Consider the following 27,416-nt stretch of genomic DNA (forward strand, 5'->3'; position numbering starts at 1 on the left):
GTAACTTCAGTATAGAAAATGTGAGGCTAATTTAACTGAAAGCAATGAAAATAATTTAAAATGTTATAATCATACTTTTCTTGAAAGATTTAGACATCCTTATTTAAAAGTAGATAACTTGAAGAATGATTCAAAACCTGTCTTTAAAGTATATGAAATTTGAATTAAAATAACAAAACCATATTGGAGGGCTAGGACTGACTGCTATACTTTCTTATGCCCTCTACATTGAACATAGAGAGTGGCATACTAAATCTAAATGATCTCTAAACTCCTCTCTACCTTAACATTCTTTGACTTCAATTAACTTTACCTGAGTTAAGTCTTTGTTACCCTTTGTTTAGCTCTTCTTAAATGCTCTCACTTGTCCTTTATCTAAATTCTACCCATTACAGTCTCATGATCTACTTGAAACTCTTGCTGAATACTCCAACCCACATTGATCTCTCCTTCCTTAGAACTACTGTAATACCTAATACATTACATTTCATATTGCTCTGTGTTCTGTTATTTTTCATATTTACCTATCATATACAGCATTAGGTTGTAAGTCCTTCCAAGGAAGGGCTTTTGGGACAGTGTCTTAAGTTTATCTCTAAGTTCTTTCAAATACTCTATTTTAGTAGATTTTTTTGAATTAGTAACACTTCTTGGCCATTATGATGCCTAGTTTTTTGTTTTTTTAATGAGATTGTGAGTACAAAAGTGTTCAGTAAAGAATTGTTGTGATAGAGAAGGAAATAGCAAACCACTCCAGTATCTTTGCCAAGAAAACCTCAAATGGGGTCACAGAGTCAAACACAATTGGAAACAACTGAACAACAACAGAAATAATTGTTAAGAAGACTATAATGTAAAATTTTGAAATATAAGCTATTTAAAGATGACCAGTTCAACTACGTATGGGTTTTGCTCTGATTTTAGATATGGCCGGAACACTCTTATTCAATTTGAAGACTTTGGAAATCATAATGCTTTCAGGTTCCTGAGAAAATATCGAGAAAAATATTGCACCTTCAATGATGATATTCAAGGTAGAAATCATTTCAGGTTTGATTCCTACTTAAAAAAAAACCACTTTTAAAATGTACTCTCCTATGTTAAATCATTTTTGTTTCTTGTAGGGACAGCCTCTGTAGCACTATCAGGTCTTCTTTCTGTACAGAAAGTTCTTGGTAAACCAATCTCAGAGCATACTATCTTGTTTCTTGGTGCAGGAGAGGTGAGTTCTTTTTAATAAATTTTTAGCTATGAAAAGAAAGACAGGATATTAAAATTGTGTAAGACTACATAGAAATCATGATTGCATAACGTGGATAGAAGATATAGAAAAGAAGATGGTTTTGTTGATAGTCTTTGAGAGTTGTTATGACTGAACAGCTCATGCTCCTCTGATCAAAACTGATGATGAACGTCTCTGAACTTAGCTAGGCTGATAATCAGACAAGAGAGACAGTTCATCACTTCAACCCATACTCAAAGCCTTTCCAACAAAGGCAATACCTGCTAGATCTTCTACTCTATTGCCATAATCTCTGTTACTTCAAGGTCACGTGTATGTCATGGGGAGGTATCAGAATAGGAAAAAGTACAGATATATGTGTATATATACACATTTATATTTATGTCTGTGTGTAGATAGCCACATACCTCTTGGCATCTATACATATAATGGGTGAGTATATGTATGTATCCATGAGGATCTCATGGAATACTGACTTTTGTAAGATTTTTGAAGGGGAAACCTATGTCATTTCCAACAGCAATAATCGGTAAAAATATTGGTCTTGATTTAAAAGAATAAAATAGTTCTTTGTGCAAGTGCCTTTGATTTTTGAAATTCAAATTTTGTTAATCAGGCTGCTCTTGGGATTGCAAATCTCATTGTTATGGCCATGGTGGAAAATGGTATTTCAGAAGAAGTAGCACGAAAAAATATCTGGATGTTTGACAAGTTTGGCTTATTAGTTAAGGTAAGGTTCCTATTGAAATTTAGACAACTAAACACTTTTTTTCAGTAGTATTTAAAGATTTTTTTAAAAAAAAAATCTAATTTTATGAATTATTGTATCCTAATATCACAAAACTATCTTATTATTTAAAATTAATGTCATTTCAGTTAGAACTATTCTAGTCCAGGGAATAGAGCAGGTATGGGAATATAAAATATGTCTGTTCTTTGACTCCAGAACCTTTAGTGAGATGCAGATGTCATGAATTCATTGTCTCACTTCTGTTATCAGGTGCTTCTGGAAGCCTACTATTAGAGGGGGAAAAAATTTGTTTTTATTTGATTTACAGATGGTGCTCTTGAATATAAAATAAGTTTTTTTTTAAAACCAGTGGCATATATCTAACCCAAAGAAATGGCATGAGAAGATTTTATGGGTCAAAACAGAACCTCTTGAGTTTACTGTCACCAAAGAGGCAGGTGCCCTTGGGAACATGTGTCTGAATGAGAGCCAGAGACGCTCAGCCCAAGAGTTTTAATGAGACCCTAAAGGGCTCCCAATCCATCCCTGAATAGGCTTCTGAGCTGGGAGTTTGAACTAAGGTGCTGAGAAACTCAGAGTCAGGAGTTTGAGCAGAGCAGGGAGCAGCCACTCAAGGATTTGGGGCTGGGAGGTTCACTTTGGGGTTGGTGAAAAGATAATAGTACCTGCCTGTTGTACAGCCAAGGCAAGAGGTTAAGCCATGGTGACACCTCACATGGTCAGGACAAGAAACATTGCTGTTTGGTTTTGCTGAGATGGATGATGATGATGTTTTTCTTCTACAGTACTCCTTGTAATTTTTCTCTTTCCTAAAAAATACATTCCTCTTCAATCAGTGAATTTATTAAGTGCTTACTTTGTGCCAGGTACTGTGCTAAACTCTAGGGATATAAAGAAAGGCAAAACCATAGTCCTTACCTCTGCATTCTAATGAGTGAGGTAACACATAAATAATTATGTACAGACAAGATATATACAGTGTATGTAGTAGGTAATGCTAGAAGGAAGTCTTTAGCAGTGGAAGGTATAAGGGAAAGGCCTTTTATAGAAGAAAGGATTTGAGTTGAGTCTTGAAGGAAGCCAGAAGGTAGAGGTGAGAATGGAGAGCATTCCAGACATGGGGAACAGCCAGTCAGAAGGCACAGCTGAGAGATGGCATACCCTGGGTGAGGAACAGTAAGAAGTCACCTAATGTGAGGGGAGGAGTTGGGAAGAAAAGACTCTGAGCCAGGCATTACACTCATTGAGGAAGCCTGGACAATGTCAGGGGGGTCAATAGATAACAGGACCAGCATCTGGATTGGGTGATAAATTTGAATAGTTTGAATTGCAGAGGAGGAGAGGTTGCTAAGTGATAGTGATAGAGGGGGAGTCTTGAAGTGGCTGCAGGGAGCACGGAGTCTTCACATTCCCCCTCCACAGAGTGTAAAGGTCATCAAGGATACTACAGGGTCATCAGGAAGGAGCCAGGTCTCAAGGAGTGGAAGAAGAGGGAAGGAGTTAGGACAGTAGATATTTAAGATGAAAACAAGTTTGTTAATTATTGAATAGGCATTCCAGAGAGCTCAGTGGAAGAGGAAGATCTGGAGTGTGACATTTGGGGAATAGGGTACAGGGGAAAGAGGGGGAGGAAACAGGTGGTTAGTCTTGGGAAATGGAGTTTGTGCTTCTGTGGGCAAGGATTTAGAATCACTGGAATGCAGAAATTGCAAGAGGGTTATACTAACCATTGAATAATGAGTCCAGACAGAGTTATCTGTGACTGGAGAGAGTTTTATGTTATTTAAAATTGTATTTATACCTTCTCTTTTATATTTCTATATAAAATTTCAGTGTTTTAGAAAAATAAAAGAGAAGGTATAAATATAATTTTAGGGTTTTATCTTAGGTGAGAACTCCAAGCTAAAAATGAGAACAAATCTTAAGGCTTTGATTATTACTAATTTGTTACAAATTTCCCAAAAGGCAGAACTAAACTAGATCCAGAACTTTTTCTTCTGTTGCCCTAGGCCAAAACCAAATCAGAGTACCGTTTCCACTGCCTGGGACAAGGATAGACTGTCAGGGCACGTGGCCTCATTTTTTCCTACTCCTCTCTCCGTAAATTGTGCCCAGAGAAAACTCTCTGTAGGGGTTAAATTGAGGGTAGTGACTAGGGAGTAAAAATTGCCTGGGGGAAAAAGAAAACCTATTATAAATTCTGGCCAGAAATGCTTCCATTAAAAAGGTGGGGGTCAGAAAAATAAGTACCTCTTCTTAGAGTGCTCTTTTACCTTAATAGTAGTTTGTCCCTGGATTAGTCACAGCCACTCTGAACCTTTGTGTATGCCTTTTTGAGGGTATTTTGAAGTTTTATCTGCAGAGTTTCTGACATGGTTGCTAAATAAATGAGAAAATGGTACTATAAACGTGAGTTGGTGGTGGTGGTGGTGGTGGTGGTGATGCTTACAGTTTCTTGAGGGTTTTTTCCCCATTTTCTGCTGTTTCTTACCCACTTAACTTTGACTCAGAATCCTCTATGCCATTGTTCAAAAGTAGGACTGGACAGGAAGAGAGAGCCCCGTGGAGCAGATGTTGGGGTTTTAGCATACTCAAGAGCCACAGGAGCCATTTTGATGGAAGGAAGGGCATGAGGGGAGAACATTTTTGTTTGTTTTCAGAATGTCTCCTATTCTTAGTGTTCTGTTTTTATGATTTCTTCACCTTTCAACTTAATTTTTTGTTTAAAACAAAAACCGTTCAAGTCTGTATCCCAGATTTTTGTTTTTGTTAATTTACCTACCTTTGAGGGATAAGACCAGCCTCTTCAGAAACGGTCATTTTTTTAATGCAACAGTTTATGTGGTGTTCGCTTACGATAGGTTGGATGAATGTACATCTCTGCATTTACATTGGATTTTATCCTTTTACACATTTTTACTTTTCATGATAGATAGTAAGTTGACCTCATATAAAATCATATGTTTGCTGAGTGCCTACTGTGTGCAATACTTGATCTTACAAAACCAAACTAATTCGTATTGATGTTTTTGGCCAGTATTGATTGCCTTAGTTTATAATAGTGTTTTCTGAACAACTTCAAATATACTATGATAAAAAAGAAAACAATCCAGAAGAGACTACCCTAGTGTGCACTCTAGGTTTTTTTTTTTTAACAGTATTTATCAGGTAATCTCTAAAACATAAAGGTGTTTCATTAAGCCCTCAATGCGTGCCATAAATTTTTAACTAAAAATAAACCTTTTTGCATATAGATTTGTCTCACTTAAAGATATGCAAAAATATGAGCTTTCAAAACATGTAGTTAGTAAATTATTCATAATATAAAAAGAATTCATCTTTTGAAGAATAATTCATTATTGTTTTAGGTAGTGAACTACTGTAGCAGGTACAAAATATACATTTATTTAGAAAAAATATTTTACATACAATTTTCCAGGAATACACGGATTTTATTTTTAAATTATATTCATTTGTTTTTATAGCCATTATCTCTCCCTTCTCTATGCTTCACTATTAAGTCTTAATAAAATTGCACCTTTGAGAACAACCTATAAATAGGCATAACCTATTTCATGTTATATATGTATACACATATATATATGTATTTTTTTTTTTTTGCTAGACTATGCACATTTATTGTGAGGGTTTTCCATTTCTTTTTTATTGTTCAGTGGGAGGGAGGAACAGTGAAAAGGAGGGATAATGTCTGTAATAACAAACAAAACTTCAGTAGGTTAAAACCTGACTAAGATCTTTGAAAACATCCTATACAATCAAATGCTTTAAAAAAATTTTTACTGAATCTGACATTTTACTTGATGAGTCTCACTGTATTTATTTCTGATGGAGAGTGTGTGGAGTTCTCTGGTCTCCAAAACTCCTTCTCATTCAGCAAATACAAGGATGACTTGGAGATTGCAAACCCAGGCGACCACGTATAGAGGTGTGTGCCCTCAACAAAAATAGGGAAGTTAAAGAGAGAGTAGGTTAGGGAGGGAAGTAATAGGTTCTATTTTGGACATTTTGAATTCGATTAGCCTATAGGATATTGAGTTGAAAATACCTGATCAGCAGTTGATGATGGGGTATTAAGTTCAGAGGGAAAGATGAAGGCTGAATATATAAGTTAGAATCATATGCATTGAGATAATAATTTAGTCCATGGGAGATGATGAGGAAGAAGGAGGTAGAGAAGGCCTAGGACAGAGCCTTGGACGTCCACAATTTAAGGGTAACCAAGACATAGATAGTGATCTATGCTTAGAGGAAACTAAGGAATGACCAGCCAGAGAGGAGGACACACAAAAGAGAAGTGTCACATAAAATAGGAGAGAGCATTCAAAAGGGAGCGAGGGCAATGAATGCTGCAGAGAGGTCAGAGGAAGAGGATTGAGAGAAAGTGATTGGATCTGGCAGTTATAAACTCATTAACTTTGGAAAGGTAAGTTTCAGTCAAGTGATGAGGGACTGAGAAGTAAGTGAAAAAAGTGGAGGCAGTATGGGCAGACAGCATTTTCTAGCAGTTTGGTTGACCAAGGAATTAGTCAGGGATAGAGAGAAGTTGAATATTAAAGAGAAGAAGATTACACAGACTATCCCCTCAGTTCTCTGTCACTACCAAAAGCACAAATAGATAAGGGTTACACCACTACCACATCCAATACAGATATCCAATCTCTGCCACAGGCCCAACTCTTCACTGGAAGAATGGAGGAGAGAGGGATGGGTAGAATGAAATAGCTATGAGATGTCTAGGACTAAAGCCCTGTTCACCACATGACCCTGCTGACCCCAACACCATCCTGTCTTAAGGCTTGTGAAGAGGAAGTGTGGAGTCAGTTAGCACTTCTCCTGTCCTGCAGCTAACAGATTCTTTTCTCTTACTCCCCTGATTGCTATCATTCAACATAGATATCTGGTGTCCTTAGCTCCATCACTCCCCACCCTCCCTTTCGTTCTCTTTTTAACAAACTTCCCTTTATTCTATATATCATCTTCTCACACTCTGTCCTTTTTGATGTGTTTTAACGTTAGGCGTAAACCTAAGTTTTTCCAGGCAACACTTCATTTCTTACCACTTTTCCTAATGCTGGTTACTCCTTCCATCAACATACCAGTCCAGAAAAATCATTAGAGGCTGTTGGTGAACATCTTACTAGAGAAGCAATGATTACACAAAATAGTCTGGCTTCATCAAGAAGAGACCATGCCAGACTAATCTCATTTCCTTATTTTGACAGAATTATTCAATGAATAGAGGATAGATACAGGGCTTATATGCATTTACCTAAATCTTAGTAAGTTTCTCATATTTTTCTTGTGGTAAAAATGGAGAGATGTATATTAAACAATCATACAACCGTTATATATGTAACTGGTTGGATGGCTGGATTCCAACAGTAATTTTTATTTTTTAGTTTAATTATATATTTTTTGCTTTTTGGTGAGGCAGTTGGGGTTAAATGACTTGCCCAGGGTCACACAGCTAGTAAGTGTCAAGTGTCTGAGACCGGATTTGGACTCAGGTCCTCCTGACTCCAACGCCAGAGCTCTATCCACTGCGCCACCTAGCTGCTCCTATGTATGAACAATTGGCCTCAAGTTCAGGATGACCTAGGCACAAGATATGTGCTTGCTTTGTAACCTTAAGCAAATCATACAACTTTTCAGTGCCCAGGGCAACTCTCTAAGACTGTGAATTGTAGAGCAAATGCTGACCTACATTCATAGAGGGAATTCCTTTACAAGGAGTTCCCTGTTCGAATGAAATAAAACAGAGTAGGGATTGTTTCATTGTTTGTATTTTTGTCCCCAAAACCTAGCACAGTGCTTCGCACATAGTATGTATTTCATAACTGCTTGTTGATTGATTGGTTGTTTGAGTCAAGAGAACCTAGATTCAAATCCTGCTCTAATGCGTACTATTAATGTGTGACATGACAAGTAACTTAACTTCACTGGGTCTCGGTCAGTATCTTCATCTGTTAAGAGCATTTTAGACTAGACGGCGTCTGAGGTCTCTTCTCGCTCTATATTTGTGATCTTCTGAAAAGTTCTTCCTTCTCCCTGACCACGTTCCTTTGCTTAGAACTTTGATGAGGCAGAAAAAGAGAAAAAGAAAAGGGAGGGTGAGAGAGAAGAAAGAAGTGTTAGAGATACTTTGCAAAAGCCTGTGCCTTCTCCAAAATGGGGGAACAGGGTAGAATTTAGTTTGAAATTTAGAGCATGCTTGAAGCCCATGATTAGTTTTAATTCGAATGAAAGTAATTGGAATATGTGCATTTACCTTGCTCAGTTGTACTTATTTGTTCCAGGGGAGAGTTTTTATGGGGTGGGTAGAGGTCAGTGGGAAGTAATAGTTGTGTAAAAAAAGATGGGGGGAGGGGAGGAATATCAATAAAATTCATTTATGTATTTATTTATTTATTTGTTTGTTTGTTTGTTTGGCTAGGCAATGGGGTGAGGTGACTTGCCCAGGGTCACACAGCTAGTAAATGTCAAGTGTCTGAGTCCAGATTTGAACTCAGGTCTTCCTAAATCCGGTACCGGTACTTTATCTACTGTGCCATCTAGCTGCCCCTCAATATAATATTTTTAAAAATTAATTGGGAACTATTGTATATGTTTCTAAGAGGAATGCCAATATTAAAATACTACTTTATAACAAAGCAAAATTTCTATTAAGTCTAAGTTATGTTGAAGGAAGAGTAAACACACAGGTTGAAAAGCTGTTGCGGTTCAACAAGTTAAGTTCAACAAACTTATAAGCACCTACCATGTACCCCCTGTAAGGCATTTGGGAACACCGAAAATTGAATGTGATGTGGTCCCTACCCTTAGGGATCTTACAGTCTCATAAGCAGTGGTAGACCAGAGCTTTGGCAGTAAAATTACATAGGACGGAGGTGAACCCAGAAAATCTTAGGAAGAAAAAAATGTATGAAATGTAAAAGAAAGAAGAGGAGACTGGACACTAGGAGAAGCCAATAGCTATTTTGATTGTCATGTTCCTTCATTTTTTGTCATCTTTGAGATCTAAGAGAATTTACCAGAGCAAGTGAATTTTGAGAAAGGACATCAATAGGAAAAAAGCTAATTTTGGAAGTAAAAAAGGTAGGGAAGGATAAATAAAATGGAACACTTCATAGATGTGAAGGAAAATGAAAGGATATGCATGACTAAAGTAGAGATAAGATTATGCTTATAAAAATGATGTCTTTATTATAACTTTTAAAATTTTCTAAACTAACAAAAGTATTATTTCACTTGGAAATATAGGGAAGGAAAGCTATGATAGATAGCCATCAAGAACCATTTGCTCACTTAGCTCCTGAAAATATACCTAATACTTTTGAAGATGCAGTAAATATACTGAAACCTACAGCTATTATTGGTGAGTAAAGATGGTAATCCAATTTGTCGATCCGTTTGTTAAGCAAATACAATCTAATGCTGTCTCCTGGAAGAGACAAGTTTGAGGTATAGAAATACATATTCCCATATTGAAAATATTGTTGTTAGCTCTGATATTTGGCCCTTTCCTTGTCTCTCCCACGTGATTAATCACACTGTCTGCTTTTCCTTGATACATCTCTCTTCATTTCCCACTGCCACTACCCCAGGACAGGCCCTCATAATCACCTATAGTAACCAGTCTTCCCACCTTCACTCCCCTCGTTCCATTTCATCATTCCATTGTCAAATTAATCTTCTTTATATACAAATCTATTCAAACCTAGTACCCAGCCGAGGACATTACGCTTCATAAATATTGGTTGAATTGAATATCACTGCTCTACTTCTCTAGTGTCTCCTTATTACCTCCTGATAGAAATTTAGGTTTCTTATCCTGATACTTAAGGCCCTTCACAATACAGCACCACCTCTCTTTTCTAATCTGTCTCATCCTCTTCCTCTCCACTCTCATTATCCTTCACTCACAATTCTACCTCTACCTTTATTCATAGTATTCTCTATAGCTGGAATATCCTGCAGGTCTCACCTGTTGAAATAGCTACCTTTCCCTTAAAGTCTAATTCAAATACCTTCTCCCAATTTTAATGTACTTTTAGTCCCTTGGATTTATTGACCTCTTATCCATTTATCATATATTATTTGGTTGTGAGCACATCACATCCCTCAAACTCTGTGAGAACAGAGATCTTATCGATTCGCTGTGCCTTCACAAACACCTCGAATAGAGCTCTTTATATAGCTTAATAAGTACTTGTCAAGGAATAGATTAATTCATCCTTTTAGCATAAGATTAATATTTACCTAGATACAGTTTTGTTGTTTATGATATAAGTATAGCACATTATTGAGGAATAATTGTTTCTGTGCTCTTAAATTGTTTATTTCCTAATACTTCATGGTGGAGTGCTTTGTAGTGTCAGTGAGGAATAATGGACTTAGATTCTGAATAAAGCTAAGTTAAGATGCCAGGCTATTCTCATGATGTTATATACACAATCAGAAATACTGCATTCAGGTCTGTAAGGAGAATGAAAGAACATTGAGCTAGGAGGATGGAGACCCAAGTTCTACTCCTGGCTAACTAGCCATGTGGCCTGCATATGGCCTCATTTTACCATTCTGTGCCTCAGGTTTGTCAGATGAATGGGTTAGGCTAAATGACCTCTAAGAAATCTTCCTTTTCTTTTTGTTTTTTTTTTTTGGTGAGGCAATTGGGGTTAAGTGACTTGCCCAGGATCACACAGCTAGTAAGTCTCAAGTATCTAGTCTGAGACCAGATTTGAACTCAGGTCCTCCTGACTCCAGTGCTAGTGCTGTATCTACTGTGCCACCTAACTGCCTATCAGTCTATTCTTAGCAAAATACAAAAATTATCTATGTGTTTAGACTGCTGAAAGATTAAAGAAGATATTAGACCAGCATAATATACTAAGATGCCTCTTTTTTAACAAAACCTTCAGAAGGAAAAAATCTGGGGACAAAAGACCTTTGTAATAGACTGTCAGAATATTCACCACAATAGCAAACACAATTTTGTTATTTATATTCCTTTATAAAAAGTCTAGGGACAAGTCCAGGTATTTTAAAATTTTGTTGCATTGAATAGGGCTTGAAATAAGTGAGCCATTATTTTGTTAATACAGAGACATGAGACTTGTAAGTTTTGTAATAATGTGATTTACAAAACACTATAATTCTGAACTACCTGAAGGCTTTAGAAATAGTTTCTTTCATTATAGTTTTCTAAGGTATACAAATTGTTTTGCAGTGATGAAATATTGTTCAAATCAATGTTGTTAAAAAGTATGGGTGGTTCAACAATCAAAAATTGAATGCTTGCTTTGTATAAGGCAGTGTCTATAGAGCCTAGAGATAAAACAAAACTGATCACCTTCTCAGTAATATTATCAGCATTTCCTCCAAAAACCTTCCAAAATAATCTTCCTGAGATTCTAGCCTGGGCCATGTCACTCTCTCTGCTGCAAAGCCTGGTTCCCCAGTGCCTCTAGTGTAGTATATAAAACACCTGATATTTAAAGCTTTCCACATTCTATGACTTCTGTCTATCTTTCTAGTTTTATTTCATTCTATTCCCCTTCAGAAACTTGACGTCCCTGTCATACTGGACTATTAGTTATTCCCCACACTCAGTACCCCATCTTCTGTCTTCGTATATTCACACAAGTTTCTCTCCATTCCTGGAATGCACTTCTTTCCCCTCTCTGTCTCTCAAAACCGTCTTCTCTGCCTCAAAACCTTAGTCTTCAAGAAATAACTTGAGCACTACGCTCTCTGTGATTGCCCAAGCGTTAGTGGTCTTTCTTTTCTGAGTTTTCCTTATACTTGCCATATTTGTGTACATGTGGAGTCCCCTCTTCTAGTGCCTTACAAGTAATTGATTATGAAAGAGGAGAGAGGTGTTATGTATTTCCTCTATTATTATTAATTGTATAATGAAATATTTTGTTTTTCTTATATTACAGGTGTTGCAGGTGCTGGCCGACTTTTTACTCCCAATGTGATCAAAGCCATGGCTTCAATCAATGAACGGCCAGTAATATTTGCATTAAGTAATCCTACAGCAAAGGCAGAATGCACAGCTGAAGAAGCATACACACTTACAGAGGTAATGATTGACAATAAAAGAATGTATTACATTTAAGAACAAATAGAACTTTTTAAGATTTAATTCTGAACATTCAAAAATTTGCTATGAGCAGTCTTTTCCAATTTGGCTATTTTAAATGCTATGTGCATTAATAGAACTTGATCCGTATAGAATTTGGAATGTAACTGATTAGGACATTACTAAGAGTACTCAATTGTATTAATTATAAGAGTAAGATGAAAAATAAGCACATTATCTAGTTCAAATTATTTAGCTGTATTTTGGACTTTGTTAAAAAAAAATGAAATGAAAGTTTAGCTTGATTGAAGAATTATTTGCTTTAGAGTATTACTTAAACTGAATTGATCAGTTATTAAAAGTAATACTCAAAATGTAATTACCTTACGGTTTTGAATGGTTTTAAAGAGCAGTCATCTTAGACAAAAAGAAATTGACAAAAGAAGATAGTCTAATTTGCCCACACTAATAGGAGGGAGGGAAAGGAGCACAAACAGCATAAAATAACTGATAGGTCTTCAATAATTTGTGTTTGGCATGGATGAAAGTCAGATGTACTACCATCATATAGAAACTGCCTTCAGTCTGGTCCTCTTTGAGAATGAAGGACAAACAACAACACTGAACCTTCCCGTCCTTTTTTTTTTTTTTTTTGGTGAGGCAGTTGGGGTTAAGTGACTTGTCCAGAGTCACGTAGCTAGCAAGTATTAAGTGTCTGAGGCCGGTTTTGAACTCAGATCTTCCTGACTCCAAGACCAGAGCTCTATCCACTGTGCCACCTAGCCGCCCCCTGACCCTTCCCATCTTTGATAAGCTGGGAACAAGAGGGAATAGCACCAAGTTGTAGGTTTTAATTTGCTTATGGATAATGATGATTTATTCTACAGTATTTTGCTGTGTATGAAACCTGTTAAAATTCAGTTTGGGGGAATATAAAATCATAGTATCTCTTTATTTGTGGTATTTTTTATGTGGCTTTCTTATTTTGAAGGAAGACAAATATGGGGGATGTAATAATTATGAAGAGTGGAAACCTGGTATTCCAGATGGCCTTGTTACTTATGACATACTTTTTGAGTCTCTTCTTGTTTGACATAGAACCATTATTCATTAATCTGCTAATATGATTAACAGTATTTGCTCATATTTAATCATCTTATTCATGAAGATGGTGAGAGGCCTGGTTAATAGCCTTGATATGATCAATATGCAAGGGTCCAAAGTGTCAGTGCAGTTTTAAGTTCAATTTTAAGCTAACTTAAAATTGCACTGAGGCTTTTTGGGACATTCTGCACATTCCAAATAGTAACAGCTGAAACTTGATAAATGATAAAAATGATTCAAATACATTCTCATCTGATCTTTCTATATATGTTTTCCTTGGCTAATTATATTTAAAAAAGGGAAATAAGGTTAATATGGCTTGATTTCTTCTTAGGAAATATTGTTGGCTCCCGGTGTATTGTAGAATTCCTCATAGAGATGAATACCAGTTCTTTTTTTAATGAGATATTTTTGTCAATTAGCAAAAATCCTCCTTTCTCGTACACTCCAAAACTCCTGAATTGGTTTTCTAGGATCTCAGTAGTAGTCTAGATTTAGTCTAGAATTCTTGCCCTGGATATTCCTCTACAGGCTGCAGACTATGTTCAAAACTGTATTCGAGATTCTGCTGTGTTCTTCTTGTCTGAGCCACATGGCTGCTGCTGGGTTCTGAACTTGCTCTTTCTCAGTACGCTGCCTCAGGCCTCCAGGTCCCTAACAGAATAGCATCCTGGGCATATATCTGGGTTTGCCTAGATCTGTAACAGCAAACTGGAAAGTGGGCAACAGTGCTGCCAGTTGGCACCTGTCCCTCTCAAGGTCCCCTGGTGTGTGCCTGGGACCTCTGTTTGCCCTGGTGCACATCTGCTCCCCTACATTGGAATCCCCAAGCAATGCATGGCTTCCTTGGCCATTGATCTCCAGGGTCTAAAGACCTCTTAATCTGTCTCCCTGTTGCCAACCTGTGCAGGAAAAATAACTCACTGTTACTTGTTCTTGGATTTCACCATTAAGATTCTGCCTGGTACATTTTCTAGATCTCTATGGAGGAGTTATAGGGAGGAGCTCAGCTATACTACCATCTTCTCAATATCGGTTCTATATCAAGGTCTGTAGTTTCTACCCTTTTTGACATTGTTAGCAGGATTTGTCAAGTCTCCAGTCTTCTGGTATTTCTTTCTTTCTCTATGATTTCTCAGAAATTACCAACAGTCATTTTGAAATTATATCTGCAGTTTCCTTGAGCATGGAATGTAATTACATTCCATGCTCAAGGAAGCTGCAGATATAATTTAGTCTGGAAGCAGTCTAAATTAAAGCAGCTAGATTCCATCTGATTATTTCCTCATCTGTCTTGGGCAACAGTCCTTTCTTTCAGGAGGACTTTCTGGTCTAATTGTACCATTTTTCCAAACAGTTCCAGGGGTGGGGAACTTGTGGACTTGAGGCCACGTGTAGCCCCCTAGGTCCTCAGGTTCGGCCCTTTGACTGAGTCTGAACAATGTGAGACCACGTGTAGCCTCGAGGCCACAGGTTCCCCACCCCTGAGTTAGACTCTGTGGTATGTGCTGTGGTATTAAGGAAAATGTCCAGAATTTAAGTTCAGGTCCTTACTCTGACATTACCTATCACTGAACTTCTTATCTTTAGTGTTATCATTTTCCACATGTTAGTAATAAAATTTGTACTACTACCTGACAGTGCTTTTCAGTTTTCAGAGTGCTTTATATGTACTTTCATGTCATAATCACAACAGCCTTTTGTAGTCAGTAGTAAGAGAATTTATTATCCTCATTTTACACATGAGGAAACTGAGGCACAGAGAGGTTTTAGTAACTTAACCAAGGTCCCATAGCTGGGAAGTAGCAGCAATAAGATTTGAACCCTAGTCTTCTAATTTTAAATCCAATAATCTTTCCATTACGACATGTCTCTTTCAGGGTTGTTTTGAAGGTCAAATGAAATAATACATGTAAAACATACTGCAAAGAGTAAATCACTTTAAAAAGTAAGCATGTAAGCTATTACTATTATTATTGTGTATTGTTCCAAATATACATGAACAGACTTTTAAACTTTTGTTTTCTTTAGTATTTGTTGAGAGCCTTGAATCATTCTAGACTCCAGTCTTCCTGAAACTTGTCTTACAGGTTCAATCAGTGAAAAAGAAACATTTACTAGGTGCCTACTATGTGTCAGATACTATACATACTACTCTTCTGCATTTCTTGTTTTGTCCTCTTACGCCTTTTTGAGTCATATAGGTTGCATTGTACCTATGCTGATTCTATCTTCCTTTTTTCTTTCTATTTAGGATTGCTCATAAGTAAATAAAACCAGAATTTCATTTTAACCCCTCCCATTCCTTATACATTAAATTCCCTTTAAGAGTCTTAGTCCATGGGATCTTCAATTTGTTAAACTTTTGTTAAGCACCTCCTCTGTGCACGTTACATGCTAGGTGCTAGGGATACAAAGGCAAAATAAAAACACTCTATGCCCTCACGGAGCTTACATATATATGCATACACATGTATATGTGTATACAACCAGCCATTTGAATATTCAGAAATTACATATAAATGTGTATGTACAAATATTCAAAAATTATTTGTAATAAGCAGTGTTAAAGGATACCATGAGGTAAAGACTGCACGAGGTACATGTGTATGTGTGTAGATCTCTAGGTAGATATATCTAATATATCTACCTATATATGTTTTATATATATATATATACACACATACATACGTACATATACATGTACATATGTATGTGTGTAGATCTCTAGGTAGGATACCATGAGGTAAAGACTGCCTTGGTCAAGCTTCTTCAGCTCTCTGGGACTCACTTTCCTTATCTGTAAAATGGCAGGGTTGGACTAGATGACTTCTGAGGTCCTTTCTAACTCTATGGTTCTATGATTCTGTAATCAGTAAGGAAAACTGGCAGTCCAGAAATGTAATTTGGTGTCTCATGAGGTAATAAGTTCTGTGTCAGAAGTATCAAGTAGAGCCTAGTTGATTGCCTATCAATAGTGTGTAGGAAGGGATATCTCCGTAGGGCAGGCCAATGGAATATGTGAACTAGGTCTTTTTCACCTTTAGGATTTTATGATTCAAAGCAATGTCCTTTGAAGTAGCTGTATTAGAGTGCTACTTTTATTCCAGTGACGACCTAAAGATTTTGGGGACTCTCCTTTAGGAAATTCTATAAAAACCAAAAAAAAATTTTTTTGTACAAAAAAAATTATAAAGAGACACAGGAGCTATGAAGCTCAGCCTAGGCTTAGCCCTGGAGAGAGATATTTGTGGTAGCGATATAAGGAAGAAGTGAAAAAGAACTCTCAGGAAATCGGGTCAAGGGAACTTGGAAATGAAATCATCTAGCTCTGGGGTCAGCAAACTACAGCCCAAGGGCCAGATCCTGCCACAGCGTGTTCTTGTAAGGCCCACGCAGAGTTAAGTACTTATTTTTTTACAATTTTTTTAATACGATGAAAATTTTATTTAAAATATAAATAGACTACTTGAGAAAACATTCATTTCTCCTTCATTGGAGAACTTTAAGCAAACATCAGGTGACGACTTGTTGGGGAAACTGTCCAGGCTTTTCTCGCTCAAGCACTAGGTAGATCAACTGGTTTCTTGGTTCTCTGGAACTCTTTCTCAGACATTCATTAGTCTTCATAGACACTTTAAGCCAAACAAGTCTCCTTACCTTAGATTTATTCTCCATTTTTAACCTAAAACAACATTGTCCAGCCTGATCATGCATCCTATTTGCCATGTGTAGTTCAGTTCAAATGCGTGCTGTGCCTCATACTGCATGACTGTATTACTTAAACTTCTGTGCCTAACTGTCGACTCCTTCTAGCAATCAAATCTCATCTCAAAAGATGAAGACTTGTGACTACTAAGAATATTAAAAGAGGCAGCCTGGCATAACAGAACGAGACTTGCGTCCAGAGATCTCAGTTCAAATCTCTACTCTCCCACTTAATTGCCCCTGTGAATTTGGGAAAGTTACTTAATCTCTCTGGGCATCAGTTTCCCCATCTAAATTGAGAGAGTTTCTTAGAACTCTAAAGCACCTTCTAGCTCCTAAATCCTGTGATCCTGAGTATTCTGAAATCTGTTCTAAGAAAACAGTCCTTTATTTTATGGTCTTGTTTTATATGTAATTGTAGCTTTTATTCAGGGAAGACGTTAGATGATTTTGATATTCTAGTGCCCTCTGCTGTTGTTTGAGAATATTTCCTTTTAAAATCTCATTTAACCTGTTTGTTTCTTTGTTTTTTTCATTTATCCTATTTTAGAAGTAGGATATTATATTATTCAGGGGACTAAGTGAGAGGAAATAATGTAGATATCAGTGTTACAATGTTAAAAATTATTCAGTCCAAATGTTGTTCTTCGCCCTTATTTATAAGAATTAAATGACCTGGGTAGAATTAGTCCACTAAGTATAATCAGTCATCTGCATTTTCTTTTCTTTTTTTTTTTTTGTTTGTTTGTTTGTTTTATTTTTTGGTTGTCATCTGCCTTTTCAGAATTCATAATAAAAGTGACAGTGAGAAACTGCCTAATAGTTTAACATTATGAAAATGTCCCCTTATTATTTTATGGTGTTGGTCTAAATCCAACTGCAGTCTACCTCGTGCAGTCTTTACCTCATGGTATCCTTTAACACTGCTTATTACAAATAATTTTTGAATATTCAAATGGCTGGTTGTATTGTTCATTAATCAACTTTCTGACATTTTGATACTTTATGGGAAAATGATTCATTTTATAAAAATGTATTTTATAAACAAGCCTGAAAGGAATTTATCTCATATCTCACATTTCTTATAAATGCTGCTTAGGTCGGTGGTATTTACTGAGTACCTCTTGTTGCACAGTACACTTTTGTCAAAGAATACAAACAAATTAGAAAACTTAGTACCTGCAAGGCAATAATAAAATTTCATTTTTTTTCTAAGTTGAAAAAAATTTCTGTGTCATATGTTTGTTTCTCTAAAAGTATATATTGTATCACTTTCATACTCATTTGTCTTCCTTCAATAATGTTGACAAGTAATAGTATCATGTGGATTGTGTTATTTATTTGCCAAGCATTTTATCCTGGGTTTTCAGGTTTAAAATTGAATACAGAAATATTATAAAGTCTTTTGTCTTGGCAATTAATTTTTCCAAAATTAGTCAGCAACATTTTTGTATGATTAGTCTGTAATGTATGTTCTTGTTCATTCTAATGTGTGAATTTTGGTTGTTTTTTTTTTTTCATGTTGTAATACTAGCTGGTATTTATTACACTTGGAATATTGACTTAGATCTCTCAATTTTTTGCTTTATAACTGTAGGATTTGATTTGTGTGGATTCACCCCGGAATTTTAGTTCAAAAAAAGTCATATGGTTGTTAAGGATATCTTTAACTGATACTTTATTTTGTTTAAACAGGGTCGATGCTTATTTGCCAGTGGTAGTCCATTTGAGCCTGTGAGATTAAAAGATGGGAAATGTTTTATCCCAGGCCAAGGAAACAATGCTTATATTTTCCCAGGTAAACTCCAAAGATATTTTACAGCACAGGATTTAATCATATACATATATACACACTCACCCACACCTTAAAAGAAAAAAAAATTGGTGGGAGGAATGTTTGCCTCACAAAGAAATAAACAGTTCTAACTTTGTTCTTCTACAAAAGAGCAAAGTGTTTTTCAAATCCTAGTGGTTTTATAGCTTTATAAAATTTGAGGTTTGTAATCTATAATACAGTACTATATCAGTGGATCAATCAAAACTAAACATCATCGAACCATGAAAATCAAGAGAATCCAGAGAAATGTCTCATTATCCTTTGCTTTGTATTTACCAGCAGTAGAACATGTAAGCAATAAAACACCAGGCTTTTTCCCATAAGTAAACTAACACAGAAAAAATAATTCTGTTTAAACAAGTTTTGCTGTAATGTGAAAAGTAATGTTATCAATTACAGATATTCAGATGGTAAAAAAGAAATTCATCATTTGGATGGAATTAGAGAAGCAGAAAAACTTTCATGCTTTGTCTAGTGGGAGACTTCATTTTACTCCAAAACTCCCTAAGCATTAGATACATCATGTTCAAATGTAAGAACAAAACATAGAGTCTGTTTGGGTTTGTTTGTTTGTTTTTTGGTATGGGGACAATCATAAAATTGCACTATCTACATCACAAGATTGTTGCAAAGATCACTTGAGATAACTTAAGTAAAGCACTTTGGGGTGTGTGTGTGTGTGTGTGTGTGTGTGTGTGTGTATGAACTGTGAAGTGCTATGTGAATGAGTATGGACAGTAATTATAATATCCTTCTGCAATAACATTAAAGCCATATAATTTCATTGTTTTGTTTTGTTTTTTAGCCAGGAAATATTAAGAGCTAGAAATTTTAAAAAAATTTTTGGTGTTTTGTTTGTTTTGTTTTGCTTTTTGGTGAGGCAATTGGGGTTAAGTGATTTGCCCAGGGTCACACATAAGTGTCAAATATCTGAGGCTGGATTTGAACTCAGGTCCTCCTGACTCCAAGGCCAGAGCTCTATCCACTGCACCACCTAGCTGCCTCTAAAAATTTTTTTTAAAAATGACTAAAAAGCTATCAGATTTTTTAACCAGAGTCGGGGGAAAACCTAAACGTAAATTTAAATTGGATTATCCACACCACTCTTCTATTCTGTTGGCATGAATACTTGATTTGACTGTGTTTGAATTTCAAGTGAAAACTTAACCTCAGTACTTCAAGGATCTATAATTTTGTTGGTGTAGGTACTCTGGCCACCAACACAGATCTTTACCACCCCCAACTTAAATGGTCTTTGAGAATGGTTTGGCAAAAAAAAAAAAAAATCCCTTATCTTGCTGCCAGACTAGTGATGAGGCTTTTCAAACTTAGCTAAGCTAAAATTTTCATCCCATCACTAGGTGATTCAAAGCCTTTGTAACTTGGTAGGCTCTACTAGGGTTGCATTCCCTTGCTTTTAAGAATGAATGAGGCAAGACAAGGTGGCAGAGTAGCAGGAAGCAGTATAACAGACTCTTCTCAAAAACTACTCCAAACAGATCTAGAAAATGCCCCAGACTGAATCCTAGTGAGGAAATCCAAAACAAAGTCACCCTGAGATATTTTTTCAGCCAAAGTTCACATAAAAACGAGAGAGTCTGATGCATTCCAACATGGGAAGAGGCTGCAAGCAGAGGTCCCAGACTGCTGCAGGGGCATCTCAACAGGGACAAGTGCCAGTTGGTAGCACTGGTCCTCACGACTCACTTCCAAGTCATGGATCCAGAGAGAGATGAAGGGACCTTTCTCCCCCCCCCCCCCCCCATCAACCTCTCCCACCATCACCCCACCACAGGTCTAGCACTGTGTACAGAGGACAAGTTTAGAAGCAAGCAGCAGCGGTGTAGCTCTGCCACCTGCAGAGGAGGCACCACCAGCACAGGAGTTCCAGACCAAAGGGCAGTCAGCAGTTGTGTCTCTCCAAACCAGCAGAGCTTTCCAGATGGCTGATGGGGCATCTATTCTTGCTCAGACCTAAGCCCAAGTTAGGAACTTCCAGAGCTGGGACCAGGGAGGGGCAGCAATCAGACTTTGCCCTGGATCAGACCCCTTTGGGAGCTTACAGGTCTGCAGCCTGAGCTGTGCCTGAGGTCCTGGAATAAACCAACACTCAAAGCAGCAACAGAACCACCCCAGACCTTCTCCAGAAGTGCACAGAGCCCAGTCCTAATAGCAAGTCCAAAGTTAGGAAGTAGGCTGGAAGAATGAGCAAACAGCAACAAGAAAGAATCCAACCACTAAGAGGTATTAGGGTGACAGGGATGTTCAAGACACAAACCCACAAAAAGAGAATGACTCCAAAACCCTGACAAGGAAAACTTCACAGAAAAATACAGCTTGGGCATAAATTCAACTAGAATTTCTGGAAGAGATGAAGCAAAAATCGAAAAAAGTTTTTGTTAATAAAATGAGAGTGCTAAAGGAAAACAATTGGAAAACAAATGAGAATTTTAGAAGAATCGTAACGGGAATTAACAGCTTGGCATAAGAAGTACAAATTATAATGGACCAAATAGAAACAAATGATTTCATGAAAAAATAACAAATACTAAAGTCAAAAGACTAGAAAAAAACTTAACATCTCATAATGAAAAAGAACTGACCTGGTAAACAGATTGAGGAAAAAAATTATTCACTGGACTATCTGAAAGTTATTGCCAAAAATATTGCAAGAAAACTAAAAGAAAACTCCCCCGATCTCTTAGAAGCAGAAGGCAGAGTGGAAATAGAAAGAGTCCATTGGTCGTCTCTTAAGCCCCAAAATGAAAACTCCCAGAAACATTATAATCAAAATTCAGAACTTCCGGGTCAAAGAAAAAATCCTGCAAGCATAAGTCCTGAGGCACTATAGTTAGGATCTCACACAGTTTCACAGCCACCACACCAAAGGCACAGAAAGCTTGGAATATGCTATTCCAGAAGGCAAAGGAAATGGGCATACAGTCAAGAATAGCTTATCCCACAAAACTGAGTACTGTCTTACAGGGTGGGAAGGGAGAGAGGAAGGAAGGAGGGATAAAGGACTTCCTGGTGAAAAGACCAGAGCTATATAGAAACTTTGAAGTCCAAACATAGGAGTGAAGAGAAACATGAAAAAGTAAACAATAATTAAGACTAAACAAGGATAAACCACTTACATTTCAGTATGGAGATGAGATGTTACATATGACCCCACAAGGGTCAGAGAGGGAGTCTAAATAGACAAGACCTGGGAGTGGTTCTGTTATATCTTGATGATCTGGAAAGAATGGAAAAAGAAGGGAAGAAGAATACATGAGTGGGGAGAGAAGGATAAGGAAAGTTGGGGAAAATTATCTCACGTAGTCAGGGTGCTCAAGGAGGCATCATTGTAAACAAGGAGAAGGGGTAGGCTGATACTTGAACCTTCACTCACCCCCTACCCCACCAGAAACAGTAATGGAGAATTTTGATAGATGAATTCCAGGACTTTGTTCCCAGAATCCCTAAACTACTTGGTGATTATTTGACAAATAGTCACTCCCTGGTTCATAACCTGGCTAGTAAGAAATGCAAATTCAGAAAGTATATTGGATAGTCATCATAAGGCAGTGTTAGGCCTCTGACTGAGGGGACCCAGCCCTGTACCAAGAAGAGCCATGGAAAGAAAAGACTAAGCCTAAGAGCATTTTTCACACCTACCCTATGCTGCAGGCAGAGCAAATTTTATTATCCCTGTTTTCCAGATGGAAAATTGAGGCTCAGAGAAGAGCAGTAATTCCCCTATGATTGCACAGCTAGTAAGTAGCAGAGTTGGATTGTGAACCTGTCTCTTGACTTGAATGCCAAGAATATTCTTTGTGCTTTACTAGTGTCTCATTTATTATTAGTGAAATATGATAGAGCCATAAACATAATGACATAATTATTTTTGACATTGATGTTTATTTTTTTATTTGTTTGTAAGCTGTGCCAGGATTTGGGGAATTAGTAGAAGGAACTGAGTATTCTGTGGAGTTTTCATTTTTATTAACCTAAGGAATTTTCATAAAATGAAAAATAATGAATGTTATTATTGCTTATTTGAACTCTTTGAGAAGCATAAAATTTCATGTGATATGAGGTGAACTTTCCAAATAACTTATTTTAGCAACGTTTTATTCTAGGTGTGGCTCTAGCTGTAATTCTTAGTGGTGTTCGGCATATCAGTGATCAAGTCTTTCTGGAAGCTTCAAAGGTAACTGTTTTGGAAGGGGAAAATGACAAATTTGGAGGGGGTATGGAAAAATTGGGACACTCATATATTGTTGATGGAACTGTGAACTGATCCAACCATTTTGGAGAACAATCTGGAATTATGCCCAGAGTGTTATAAAACTGTATGTACCCCTTTGAGCCAGCAATACCACTATTAGGTCTGTTTCCCAAGGTGATCAGAGAAAGAGGAAAAGAACATTTATAGCAGCATTCTTTGTTGTGGCATAGAATTAGAAGTTGAGGGGATGCTCATCAGTTGGAGAATGACTGAACAAGTTGTGGTGTATGATTGTGATGGAATACTGCTGTGCTGTAAGAACTGATGAGCTGGTAAATTTTAGAAAAACATGAAAAGATTTGCATGAAATAAATGAAGAATGAAATGAGCAGAACCAAGAGAAGGTTGTATATAGTAACAGTAATATTTTTCAGAAAACTACTGTGAAATAACTAAGATAGTCTAGAGTATTATAAATACACAAATCAACTACAAAGGAACATGCTATCCACCTCCAGAGAAAGAACTGATAAATAGAAATATGGTTAGTATGGTTTTATACACACACACACACACACACACACACACACACACGTGCCAAATGGTTTTTTTTCTGGAGACAGTTGGGGAGGGAGGGAGACAGTTTAGAACTTAAAATGTAACCCCCAAAAAATAATTTTAAAAATAAAATAAATAGATTTTTTTTTTAAAAAAAGGTAACTATTTGCTTTATTGATGCTGAACTCAACTCCCTTTCTCTCTTCCCACTCCCTCAGTAAAAAGTTTTGAGCAGAGTTCATTTTTGTCTTTGTATTTCCAGTTTCTGCTTCTTTGCTTGGTATTTGTAGGTGTTTGGTATTGGTAGGTGTTTAAAAATGCTTTCTGAATTGAATTTGAATATGTGATAAGTTGCTATTCATACTAGTAGAGAGAATAGGTTAAATAAGTCTGGCAGTCAAAGTAGTATACCTGTTGCTTTTCTGTCTTAGCCACCAGGAAGATGTGCATTTTGTAGAGGAATGTGAAAAATCATATTTCTTAAATTTTTTTAAAATCAGAAATCCTACCACATTTCATTTATAATACTGAATTTTTCCATTTGACTATAGAAAAAATGCTTCAGATTCATTGCTGATTTTACTTGAAGTGTTTGGTATATTTGAATTCCAATCTCCACAACATAAATTCTAAAGTAAGATTTATTTTTTGAGGACAGCCACAGATGTTCATTTTGAAATAGTTGTTGAAATCTAGTGATAATATCAAGCACTTGTGTAGTGAAAAGAATAATGGATTTGGAGCCAAATCCTGTTTTCAATCTTAGTTCTGGTACTTGCTGTCTGTGTGGCCTTAAATGAATCATTTTAAAGCTGTAGATCTCAGCTTCCTTATCTATAAAAATAGAAGGTTAGATTAGGTGGTCTTTGAGGTTTCTTGCAATTTCAGAATAACTGTGATCTTTTGACATGTTTACTGGGTACAGTTTTAACAGTAAGAATACAAACTGCTCCTCTCTTTTTTTTTGTGTAGTTGTGTTTTTCATATGTCTGTGGTGTTTTAGATTTATTACTGTCAAAAAGCAAGCCTATAGGTTTAATTTCCCGTAATAACTCTTTGTAACCTCTTATCAGATACCTGTGATGATTCTGATACAACTAATGCTTATGCTTATATACTTTTTTTCTCTGTAGGCATTGACAGAACAATTGACAGAAAAGGAGCTAGCCCAGGGAAGACTTTACCCACAACTCTCTAATATTCAGGAAGTTTCAATTAACATTGCTATTAAAGTAAGTAATAAATAAAACATACTACTTTATGTAATCTTGGTGCCTATGAATCTGACTTTGTGAGAAGATGGCCTATCAGTGAGTGAACATAAAAACTAAAACTACCTGCAAGTACTTGAGATTTTCATACTTTTTAAGAACTTTGTTTGCAAAGTGAGAAAGATGACACAATTAATTCTTTATGGTTGGATATTTATGCTACTAATATGTAATTAGGCCAAGTAATCTTAACAGTCTTGAATGGTCCTAAGAATACATAAATAATGTATAATGAATATTATTTTCTTATTTTTATTTTTATTTATTTATTTATTTTTGGCGAGGTAATTGGGTTTAAGTGAATTACCCAGAGCCACACAGCTAGTAAGTGTTACATGTCTGAGGTCAGACTTGAACTCAGGTCCTCCTGAACACAGCACTGGTGCGCTATCTACTGCACCACCTAGCTGCCCCTAAATATTTTATTATTAAGTGAACATTTCTAAAGTATGTAAAAGCTATTTACTTAAAACATTCTGACATTAATTTTACTTATGCTACTCATTTGCTTAATAAACCCTGCTTAAGAGAGTGGTGAACTTCAATCCAATCAGCTTGAAGACCACCAATTCTAAGCTAGTAAAATCAATGAAATTTTACTGGGCATTAGATAAAAGTAATTCCAGGTTTTCCTGGTCACTTGGAATAATTCTAATTTACGCTCGCTCCGGAGGAAAAAGTGATGCTGGTGACTTTGCACAGCCCTCCCTCACTTAAATCCAGTTCACTTGCAAGTCATGGCATCACCTTCCTGATGCCATGGTCCTCTTCGAGAATGAAAGACAAAACAACAGTTTACACTCTTAAAAAGTAAATAAATAAACTTTTTTCAAGCATTTATAATCTCTCTCACTACCCCCATCTCCTCCTAGAACAATAAGAAAAGAAAATGCTCATAATAAGTAAGCATAGTCAATCAAAATGAATCCCACATTGACCATATTCAAAAATGTATTGTCTTATTTTGCATTTTAAATCCGTCAGGTGGCTTGTGGTAGTGATCTGGCAGGAGGTAGGTAGTATATTTCCTCTTTAGGCCTCTGAATTTGTAGTTTATTATTGCATTGATCAGAGTTCTCAAATCTTTGAAAGTTGCTTTTCTTTATAATGTTCTATAAATTGTGCAGCCAGGGGTATAGAGTGCTGAGCTTGGAGTCAAGAAGACTCATCTTCCTAAGTTCAAATCTAGCTTCAGACACTTAATAGCTGTGAGACCTGTCTGCGTCAGTTTCCTCATCTGGGAGAAGGAAATGGCAATCTCCAGTATCTCTGCCAGGAAAACCCTAAATGGGGTCATAAAGAGACACAGCTGAAAATGACTGAATAACTATAACTGAATATAAGTGGTTCTATTGTTGCTCATTTCACTCTGCCTCAGTTTATAGAGATCTTCTAGTTTCCTCTGAAACTGTCCATTTCATCATTTCCTGTGGGACAATTATATTCTGTTGTATTGAAGGGCCACAGTTTATTTAGCTGTTCCTCAATAGGTGGTCACTCCTTTAGTTTCCAATTTGGGGCTAAATTGAAAAGATCTGCTGTAAGTAAATACGCATGTTTACAGATTGGTCCTTTTCTTCTTTCTTTAATCTCCTTGGGATGTAAGTTTAGTTTTTTTAACACTGGGTCAGAGAATGTGCTATTCAGTCACTTGAAGGCATAGTTCCATATTGTTTTCCAGAATGACTATACCAGTTCATAGCTCACCATCGTGCCTTTACCCTGCAGCCTCTTCAGCATTTGTCATTTTCCTCTTTTGTCCTCTTTGCCAGTCTGATAGGTGTGAAATGGAGCTCAGAGTTGCTTAATTTCCATTTCTCTAATTATTAGTGATTTGGAGCATTTTTTGGTATGGTTGTTGATAGCCTGGATGTCTTTCTTTGAAAACTGCCTATTCGTATCTTTTGATCATTTATCAATTGGAAAGTGTCTCTTAATCTTATAAATTTGAATGAGTTCCTTATCCATCTTAGAAATAAGACTTTTATCAGAAAAAAATTACTGCAAAAAATGGTTTCCCAGGGGCAGCTAGGTGGCGCAGTGGATAGAGCATCAGTCCTGAAGTCAGCAGGACCTGAGTTCAAATGCAGCCTCAGACCAAACACTTGACACTTACTAGCTGTGTGACCCTGGGCAAGTCACTTAACCCCATTTGCCCCCCCCAAAAAAATGGTTTCCCAGTTAGCTGTTTCCATTCTTATTTTAACTGCTTTAAATTTGTACAAAACCTTTTTAATGTTATAAAGCCAAAATTGTCCATTTTAACATTTTTGATCCTCCTTCTTGCTTGTTTGGTCATGAATTCTTTCCCCACCCATACATTTAAAAGGTAATCCTTTCCTTGTTCCTCCAGTTTGCTGATGATGTCACCTTTTATGTCTAATTCATGTATCCCTTTGTAGTTTATTTTGGAATACAATATGAGATATTGTTCTAGACTTAACTTCTACCAAATTGCTTTGTGGTTTTCCAAGCAGTTTTTGTCAAAGAGGCCTCACTGTAGTTACTGGGTCTTTGGGTTTAACTCTATGCCACTACATATATTTACTTCTGTATGTTGTGCATATAGTTTGTTTTATAAAGAGATGTAACTTAACATAATTTTCTGCATTACAGTAGTGTCTCA

The 27,416-nt window shown here is 36.5% G+C and overlaps 1 protein-coding gene across 1 annotated transcript in view; it reads left to right on the forward strand.

Annotated features, from left to right (window-relative positions):
• Positions 1 to 27,416, forward strand: part of ME2 (malic enzyme 2) — a 78,091-nt gene that overhangs the window by 41,030 nt on the left and 9,645 nt on the right. Inside the window, exons 8-15 of the mRNA XM_027869056.1 lie at positions 925 to 1,034; positions 1,125 to 1,222; positions 1,860 to 1,973; positions 9,276 to 9,390; positions 11,957 to 12,099; positions 18,607 to 18,709; positions 22,873 to 22,943; positions 24,653 to 24,751. Of these exons, the coding sequence (XP_027724857.1) occupies positions 925 to 1,034; positions 1,125 to 1,222; positions 1,860 to 1,973; positions 9,276 to 9,390; positions 11,957 to 12,099; positions 18,607 to 18,709; positions 22,873 to 22,943; positions 24,653 to 24,751 (853 nt within the window). The remainder of the gene's footprint in view (positions 1 to 924; positions 1,035 to 1,124; positions 1,223 to 1,859; positions 1,974 to 9,275; positions 9,391 to 11,956; positions 12,100 to 18,606; positions 18,710 to 22,872; positions 22,944 to 24,652; positions 24,752 to 27,416) is intronic.

The sequence above is a fragment of the Vombatus ursinus genome, unplaced genomic scaffold (genome assembly GCF_900497805.2).
Source record: "Vombatus ursinus unplaced genomic scaffold, bare-nosed wombat genome assembly UNPS02014791.1, whole genome shotgun sequence".
In the NCBI taxonomy this organism is placed as follows: domain Eukaryota; kingdom Metazoa; phylum Chordata; class Mammalia; order Diprotodontia; family Vombatidae; genus Vombatus; species Vombatus ursinus.